This window comes from Astatotilapia calliptera, unplaced genomic scaffold, assembly GCF_900246225.1.
Source record: "Astatotilapia calliptera unplaced genomic scaffold, fAstCal1.2 U_scaffold_89, whole genome shotgun sequence".
Lineage (NCBI taxonomy): Eukaryota > Metazoa > Chordata > Actinopteri > Cichliformes > Cichlidae > Astatotilapia > Astatotilapia calliptera.
Window position 1 is genome coordinate 27,822 of NW_020535832.1, and position 9,246 is coordinate 37,067.

The following is a 9,246-nucleotide window of genomic DNA, read 5'->3' on the forward strand; positions in this document are numbered from 1 at the left end:
CCTATGCTAACATATTGTTCCCGACCTGTTAGGTAACTTTTTAACCAGTTACCAGCTTTCCCTCGAATACCATATCTTTCCAATTTATCCAATAAAATTGAGTGATTGATTGTGTCGAAGGCCTTTCTGAGATCAACAAAAATACCAACTGCATATTTATTTTTATCCAGTGTATCAGTAATTTCTTCTACTGCCTCAATTATCGCCATTGAAGTGGTTCTTTGCGTTCTGAAACCATACTGACCAACATTTATTATTTGATGTTTTTCAAGGAATTTTTCTAATCTTGAATTAAAAAGTTTTTCTAGAATTTTTGAGAATTGAGGGAGTAGAGCTTTTAAAAAAAAGTCAATAAAGAAAACAAATACAGTAGTTAAGAGATTTATCATTTTTATTTATTTGTATTTGAATGAAACATGACTGAAAACCATTTTTATGTGAGCAACAAAACACAGGACAGTATCCCCCCAAAAATCCCTGATTTCTGTCACATTTTTATGCTTTGAGTTTTCTGGCTGATGATTATCACTAAATTTTGAAAATGATTGCGAGGCTGTCATATTTGACATTAAGTTGAATAAAATAATTATCAAGGCAGCCAGAAGGGGCATAATTGCATCTTATCTGCATATCATTATTGAGATACACACTCGTGACACAGATATACACTCATAACATTGGGGAAAAAAAATCATAAATTCATTTTATTGGAAAATAAAACAACTTTAAGCAAAGTGTTGCATGACACTGCCAAAAACCTTTGGCCAGCTGATCCAGCTGAAAGCAGTGGGTCAGGCTCTGGTTTGACACTTAAGAACATAATAAATGTAGAGCGACCTTTTAATACCCACACAGGAGAACAGGCAGTGTTGGAGACACACGGGACAGTTCGATGTTTCTGAGCTCTGAAACTCAAACTGAAAACTACTAAAAGTTGTTAATATGGATGAAATAGATTAATTTGACTGAAATGGATATTATAGATTCTGACTTGTCTCTTTCAGTAACAACTGAATGATCATATGATGGTATTGAAAATTACTAGAAATTTAAAAACTGTTATTTAGAAAAATCACTAATAAAATAACCATGAATCTTCGGTTCCCTAAACTTGTCTAACTGGAGGGGTGTATCATCGGTTGTAGGGTGCTGTGTTTGTCTACGTGATGTTGATTCAGTCACACAGAGAGTTCAGTGACACTGACAGGAACTGGAGGGTTAAAAAAATAAAACAATTTCAGTTAGTCCACTGATCGTGGAATGGCTTTTGTATGAAACATTAGTGGAACTTTTTTAATTCACAGACTAAAAAAATAAGTTTTTTTTCTTAATCTTAAGAATATTAACAGCACTAACAGCCTCGAAGAATGTACATATTTTCCAGCCCAGCTTGGATCTCCATCAGTTATTCCCAAAGTAATAATAATAATGAAAAAAGAAGCCAGGAAGAAAGATTCAAGCCTCACATTTTAGACAATCCACAGTATCAACAAACTAAATTACTCAAATGTTTTTCTCACCTTTCCAGTTGGTCCTGATAATGCTTTCATTCAGATTTGTGATGATGTCCTCACCACTAGAGAGCTGAAAGACACAGTCGTACCTTCCCCAGTCTTCAGGTGTGACTGATAATATGCTCAGGTCAGCACTCATCTGGAAGGTCTCATCATTGTTGGGGAGGATTTCTCCAAGATAAACATCTTCATGAATCTCCTCCCCATCTTTCCTCCAGAAAATCACAGCTCTGCCAGGATAGAAACCTGTAGCGTGGCAGCTGATTGGAGAGGAAGGAGTCTTCTGGAGGAGAGACACTGATGGAAGAACTGGACAGGAGGAAGATAGAAGTTGTGTAGAGTGAGTGAACGTGGATGAAAGTAGTATTGAAAGTTGAGAAAGAAAAACAGATAAGGAAAGGAAATGCAAACAGTTAAGGAAAAAACGCAATTTGCAGTATTTCCACACGTCATATTTAACTGACATTACTTTAACTTGAGGCTATGAAACAGAAATGTGTTATTTTGTTAAACACCTGCTTGCTCCACAGCTCCACTTGGACCTCTGGTGGGAGGTACCAAAACAAAAGAAATGGGTTTAAGGTTGTCCAATGTTGGAAATCAGCCTCTTGCTTCATCGTCTCACATCCTCAGTAGGCAGCACTACCTTCTCCTCCATAGTTCAAGCATTTTGGTTTGACACCAGCCCCACATTTTCCATTCATGATCTCCACATCCTGAAGACCTTCTCTTGCCTCCACGTGCTTTGGCAAGGTGCCGAAACTCAACCACTTTATAGGTCTTGAGACATTCCCTCACATTTATACTTTATAAACACTAAATACAGTTTTTATGTTCCACCTACACGTTTCTCTGACCCTCTTATCATTCTTTTTGTACTCCACAGTTACGCAAGCTTAGACTATTTCTGCTGTGTTAACACTAAAGGGGACTCCTGTTATCATCTCCTTACTCCCACTTACTCTCTGCACTCCAACTTTCACACTTCTTTACACTTTGACTTTTCCTACACTCGCAAGCTTTGTCGCCTTTTCCACCTGTTTTTCTCCATTACCCTGGAAGCTCAACACAAGAAGGGATTCCAGCTGTGGCTTCTTCACCACATCCTCCCAACTCTTACTGTCTCTACCTTCCAGCCTAGCCTCCTGCTCCTTGTTTCTCTTCCTGTCATTGGCCATCCAGTATCCACCTCCTCTCACCACCTCCTGCTGCTCATTTACCTCTGTATTACTCCCATATACCTCCTCATCGCTCAACTCCATAACTGCTGTTATAGCTCTCCACCTCCTTCCCTATCATGTTAGTCTGCCCAACCCTCCCACACTGACTCCACTTTGAGTGAAGGATTTTTTATATTGATAAATGCCTGCTGCTTCTGCTCCCCTGAGATCTCTACTGGGAGTAAGACACAACGGGAAGAGTCGGTCGAGTCAATCAGTTGCAGTCTGGAAACGTGAAAAGTAGGGTTGCCTGTCTCCTGTGGCTTTACTTCCCACCTCTGATTCGCTGATTGTCTGCACCTGTGTCTAGTTTCCCTCCTGTGTGATTGTCTGCCACACCCTCACTGGTTTCACCTGCGTTCACTCCACACTGTGTGGATATAGTCTTCTCCCTGAGCCTCACAGGTGTCACACTGTTTTACCTTCTGTGTGACCTTCTGGCGCTCTCCATGTCCTTTGTGCTTTACTTGTTACTGCTACTTTTATTTTTCATCTGTCTGTAGCATCTGTATGACATCCCCCTTTACCTCTCCATATCTCTTTGGGAGGCAAAGTGAGCCAGTAAATATTGTAAAAGTTGAATAAAATGTTTGTGTAGGCAGCATGATCAGAATCTAGCAACTAAAGGGAGTGACAAGCTCTTTGGACGAAATCCTTTTTCTCCTGCTTTTTGGTTGTTAGTATAGGTTTGAGAACTGTTGTTTAAACTTTGTTCAGGAATCTTGGGATTGAAAGAATGGAAAATTACAATCCTGTTAAGTCTAGGCTGAGGATGTAATAGTCAACCTATACATTTTTTCAGAGATAACTATTTTTATACATATATTTTAACATAAACTACTGCATATAATATAAAAACACTGCAGACTACTGCATCCATGAAAATGCTTTGGGTCATGTAATTTTACCTTTTCTCTGCAGGGAACTTCTTGCAGTGTTCCAAACTGTCTTCAGCCAAGTTGGACAAACCACATTGAGAAAGTATTGATCGTTTCTCAGTTGAGCTCTCTCAGCATCCCATCTTATTTTGGTATTGACAGCCTCTGGTTTCAGTGCGATCCATGTCAGTGTCTTTAGATCAAGCTCAATAAAGTCCTCTCCATCATACCCAAAACGTGTCAATCCGGTCACCTTGCCAGTGGTTTCATCCCATTCACAGCCATCTATCCTCTGTAAAAAGTGGACACCTGAAGAAAGAGAAACAAAACACACACTAAAATGAACCTGTTAATATTATTCATTTCATGAATCAGTGCTATTTTTCAAGGTTTGAGCTATGCTCAGATCTGAGCTGATCTGTCAACTTTTTATTAGCATGACTAAAGGAAGATAGCTGAAATGCTGTAACATGTACAAATTAACTTGATGTGATACCTCAAAAATAAAAGATGAAGGACAAGAGACAGAAACTAATTTAACCCAGGAGTAGACATCTAGATGACAAATTATAAGAATCAGAACAACTGTTAAGATACAATTGTTAAGGGCAGGACAAACAACAGTGATTATAAGTGATTGTTTTATCACAGTTTTAAGTATGTTCACATCTACAAGGTTTGATGATTCCTGGATTCAATGGAGAAGTAAATTTTCAAGATTTAAGATCTTTAATTACAAAATTAAAAAAAAACAAAATTAATTTACTTAAATCATTTTTGTGTAGGTATTTGTATAATTTGTACTGACTGGTGTAAGGAATAACATAAAATATCACACCTCCAGTTTGGTTGAAATCCTGCTTCACAGTGGACATTGTATCTGTGAAGAAAGGTGGCAGATTCTCAAAGCACACATGAGTGTAATACTGTAACTGCCGAGGGTCTTTGTCTACTATTTTCTTCGCCCAGTCCTGTTTTATTTCCAATATCCTGTTTCTCAGGTCACAGTAACCCGCCTCGACGCCATCAACCATCCCAATACCCATAAACTCTGAGATGTTTGGGTTTCCAGAAGATGCCGTGATGAAATACTTCAGTGAGTGTCTCTCTGTGGGGCGAACAATGTTTATATTGTTAGTATATAAGTCAATAAAACATACAAATAGAGTGTGAAATGTGATGCATTCAGTATGATTTGGTGAACGCATTCTCGTATGAGAATCTGTAAAAGTGATGTGAGTAGGAGTGTGTGTGTGTGTGTGTGTGTGTGTGTGTGTGTGTGTGTGTGTGTGTGTGTGTGTGTGTGTGTGTCTGGCAGGAAGTCTGAATATAGCTTGTGAGCTTGTGAGAGACTTTTCAAAAGGAAAACAGAGGAATTAGAGAGTGAAAGTGCTAAGAAATAGTAATGAAAATGATATTAAATAAATGTCTTAGTGTGTTAATACAGGTGCCCATGGACTTGGCTCAACCTCAGATGAGTACAGCGGCAAAATGATAGATTAACATAATTGGAACGACAAACAGGCCAGGCTTTGGCTGAAACTTTACAGCTTCACCTCTCATCCTGTCCTTATCCTGAGAAGAAGCTTAAAGGACAGTCAATCTCCTGATGAAGACAGAAGACAGACAGAACAACACCGTAGATTTGAAGAATTAACAGAAGGCAGAAGACAGTAAAACTGACCTAAAACACTGAAGGGTCCAGCAGCATGTATGTTAATGGAACATGTGCTCTGAATTACAAGCTGGAAAGTGTACCAGTGACATGACTGTGTGAAAGCACTGCATTGGACTGTGTGAGTTCATATTTGCCATGCTGGGAGTTAACCGCCAAGAAAAGACTGAAAAGATGAAGAGTGAATGAACAGAGAAGAAGAAATGGCTGATTTGGGCCTGTGTTTGATTTGGGAGGCCACACAGGAAGCTGTGAGAAGAGGGGACGAGGACCGGTGAGAGGTGAAGGCTGGACGTGTTCAAGTGAAAGTATAGGAAAATTGGGTTGAAAATTGAGGCTGAACTTGTGGGGTTTAGAAATGTCCAGAGCATCGCAACAGAAAGGTGAAATTAAAAAAAAGAGAGAGAGAGCGAGATGAAGAAATAAATAAACTAATAATACATAAATGAATAGAAAAATCTTTTGTATATGGCGAGGTGCTGTGGGCACCTAAGTCTTTGATAGTGTAGAATTTTCAAGTCAATACCATGGTTGCATCTACTGAAAATCTCTGTGAAGCTTAAATCTCAATGACCTTGACTTCAAGGTCAGAGGTCAACTTTTCTGAAAATCAGAGGAGTTTCACATTCATAACACAGGTATGTCTACTAGGAGGCTGAAGGGTAGCTCTATATATTTATAAACAATCAAAAACAACAATTATAACACAATTTATTTCCAATTTGTATGGAATTTATTTCTGTAAAGGTGGTGTTTTAGGTCTGATTGAAGGACTGATGTGATGGTAAGGTGTCCGCTGCTGCGCTTTGAAGATTGGTAGGCTTTTTTTTTTTAAATTTTCACAAGAATTGCTACTTCCCCTAGAGTTTTGGCCACTCCAACAATCAGAAGATTTCCCTATGAGCAAGCATTTAGCGACAGTGGGAAGGAAAAACTCCCTTTAAAAAGGAAGAAACCTTCAACAGAGCCAGGCTCAGGAAGGGACAGCCCTCTGCCACGACTGGTTGGGGTGGGGGGAGTGAAAATTTAAAAAAAAGAAGCCAAAGTGATCATTTTTGGAGCAGCTTAATTAATTTTTGCATTGTAATTTGCTGTTAATGTCATTTTCCAACCCCAGTTTGTATTTTTATCACTTTTGTCCAGGGTGGAAGATGCCATGCTGGAGACTGATTCAGTATGGTCTTTCAATGTTGATACATGGGAACCTTTTAGAGAGGCCAGGGCTGAAAAAGGGATGCCGGAGAACCTGAGAGGGTGTTATCCGCTGGTGTGCATCCAAGGCCAACATCTCTTTAATTAGGCTGACAAATAAGCGTTGGCCAGCTTCTGGTCCTCGTCTAAACATCATTAGCTGTTCGAGGTCATCCAGACGTGTAAGTATTATGTATCTTGTCTCCAGGGATTCATGTCCTGTCCCTGGAACAGAGCCTTTATATTGTTCTTCCGTCTTAAATGTCCAGCGCTGTTGCTTGTATTTGTCTCCAATGAAATAGTTTTCAGTGTACACGCCAGAGTCTAGCACATGATCTGGTGGCTGACCCTGAGTCTCTATGATGAATTTCAGATAATCATAGTCATTCTCCGAAGGGTAGAGTGGCACCCCTGTAGCAAGCTCCACAGCCACCAGCCCCAGAGACCACATGTCACTTGCTTCGTTATAAGGAAGGCCAAGCATAACCTCAGGTGCACAGTAACCAACCGTCCCCACAAAGTCACCAGGTATCACTGCAGATGCAGGACATGCGAGGCCAAAGTCTATAAGTTTGACTTTGATGGGAGACTCATGGCGGTTTACAACCATGATGTTTCCAGGTTTGAGGTCAGCGTGCACTATTCCCACAGAACTCAGGTGGGACAGAGCATTTGTGATTTGACCTAAAATTGGCCTGACTTCGCTTATGGGGAGACCCTGTTTATTCCGGTCCCCTATGTAGTCCCACAGGCATTGATCAAGGAGTTCAAATTTCAGGCAAACCCGCTGTCCGTCGTGGAAAAAGCCGTTCCATTGAACAATGTTGGCGGCATCTGGATCCAACCTTCGCAGCTGCTCCAGGATGAAAATTTCCACATGTGCCTGTTGCAGAATATCAGGGTCGCTCTTGTTGACTTTAATGGCAACAGCTTGGTTGGTTGTTGTGTCGCGACATTTGGCTACAATACCAAAGCCCCCTTCTCCGAGGAAAGCCTCTACCTTGTAGTGCTTTCCCAAAATGCTCCCTTTAACTAATTCAAGCTCATCTGAGCTGAATGATGGACTGGCTGATGTGTGGACGAATACTTGATGAGAAAATTCAACCGAGTTTTGAAAACTGCAGTTGATTTTCTGTGATCTCTTGCTTTCCAAGTTTGAAGGGTGCTGAAAGACCACAGGGTTTTGTGATCTTTCAGCACTCATGTCAATGCACAGGGAACTCTTAGGGCTGAAAAAGGGATGCCGGAGAACCTCCGAGGGTGTTATCCGCTGGTGTGCATCCAAGGCCAACATCTGTTTAATTAAGCTGACAAATAAGCGTTGGCCAGCTTCTGGTCCTCGTCTAAACATTATTATTTGTTCAAGGTCATCCAGACGCGTCAGTTTTATGCATCTTGTCTCCAGGGACTCATATCCTGTCTCATACTGAAATTGTTGGTCAGTCTTAAATGTCCAGCGCTGTTGCTTGTCTTTGTCTTCAATGAAATAGTCTTCAGTGTAGACGCCAGAGTCTAGAACATGATCTGGTGGCTGACCCTGAGTCTCTATGATGAATTTCAAAACATCATAGTCTTCATTTCCAGGGTAGAGTGGCAGCCCTGTAGCAAGCTCCACAGCTACCAGCCCCAGAGACCACATGTCAATTGCTTCATTGTAAGGAAGGCCAAGCATAACCTCAGGTGCACAATAACCAACCGTCCCCACACGGTCACCAGGCATCACTGCAGACGCAGGACATGCGAGGCCAAAGTCTATAAGTTTGACTTTGATGGGAGACTCGTGGCGGTTTACAACCATGATGTTTCCAGGTTTGAGGTCAGCGTGCACCATTCCCACAGAACCCAGGTGGGACAGAGCATTTGTCAGTTGACCTAAAATTGGCCTGACTTCGCTTATGGGGAGACAGTGGTTTTTCCGGTCCCATATGTAGTCCCTCAGGCATTGATCAAGGAGTTCAAATTTCAGGCAAACCCGCTCTCCGTCGTGAAAAAAGCCGTTCCATTGAACAATGTTGGCGGCATCTGAATCCAACCTTCGCAGCTGCTCCAGGATGAAAATTTCCAATTTCGCCTGTTGCAGAATATCAGGGCGGCTCTTGTTCACTTTAATAGCCACAGCTCGGTTAGTCATGGTATCACGACATTTGGCTACAATACCAAAGCCCCCTTCTCCGAGGAAAGCCTCTACCTTGTAGTGCTTTCCCAAAATGCTCCCTTTAACTAATCCAAGCTCATTTGAGCTGAAGGATGGGTGAGCTGACATGGTGAAATGTGTCGGCTTGGTCGGTGAATTGCTAAGTAAAATTCTCTCAAAACTCTCCAAAAAGGGTTTGCTTGCTGTCAGGTCAAGGTCCGTTGAGCATTAAAGTTTAACAGAGCAAAGCTCCTACTTAAGGGTTTTTCTCTCAGCAAGATGATGACATAACAAAGGATCTATGTCATCATCTTGTGATGTCACAAGATGTCACCTTTTTTCACAAGATGCATTCCATTTGGATCAAAGGCATTCTATTTTTTCAGTTGAAACACTAAAAAAAAACAATGTTTCAACAGGCCAGGCTGCATTTTCTGCTGCAACATCTCAACAGGAGATAATAAGATAAAGACAAGGAAGACTGGTGATCTATCCATATCAGCAACATCGGCAGCTTTCTAGTGCAGGAAGTAATAAATTCAGCCCTCGTGTTTGCACTACAGGTTGCTTTCATGAGTATTTCTGTTTTTGTGGTGGGGGAATTTTTCCTCGTTCCAACGATGTAAACAAAAAC

At 41.0% G+C, this 9,246-nt stretch overlaps 2 protein-coding genes across 2 annotated transcripts; both read right to left on the reverse strand.

Annotated features, from left to right (window-relative positions):
- Window positions 1–443: 443 nt before the first annotated feature.
- Window positions 444–4,820, reverse strand: LOC113018457 (major histocompatibility complex class I-related gene protein-like). Its single transcript, XM_026161517.1, has 4 exons — window positions 4,451–4,820; window positions 3,643–3,921; window positions 1,521–1,823; window positions 444–1,210 (listed from the first exon to the last, which is right to left on the reverse strand). The coding sequence occupies exons 1-4, from the start codon at window positions 4,818–4,820 to the stop codon at window positions 1,179–1,181; spliced, it is 984 nt and encodes a 327-aa protein (XP_026017302.1). The 3' UTR covers window positions 444–1,178.
- A 1,461-nt stretch (window positions 4,821–6,281) lies between these two features.
- Window positions 6,282–9,042, reverse strand: LOC113018454 (homeodomain-interacting protein kinase 1-like). The gene has a single exon (XM_026161516.1). The coding sequence runs from the start codon at window positions 8,739–8,741 to the stop codon at window positions 6,459–6,461; it is 2,283 nt and encodes a 760-aa protein (XP_026017301.1). The 5' UTR covers window positions 8,742–9,042; the 3' UTR covers window positions 6,282–6,458.
- Window positions 9,043–9,246: the final 204 nt, after the last annotated feature.

Coding starts and splice junctions, on each gene's coding strand:
- LOC113018454 (XM_026161516.1), bottom strand. CDS start 8,741: ATGTCAGCTCACCCATCCTTCAGCTCAAATGAGCTTGGATTAGTTAAA.
- LOC113018457 (XM_026161517.1), bottom strand. CDS start 4,820: ATGCGTTCACCAAATCATACTGAATGCATCACATTTCACACTCTATTT. Junction 3,922..4,450: donor GGATTTCAACCAAACTGGAG/GTGTGATATTTT, acceptor CTCTTTCTTCAG/GTGTCCACTTTTTACAGAGG. Junction 1,824..3,642: donor AAGTTCCCTGCAGAGAAAAG/GTAAAATTACAT, acceptor CCTCCTGTCCAG/TTCTTCCATCAGTGTCTCTC.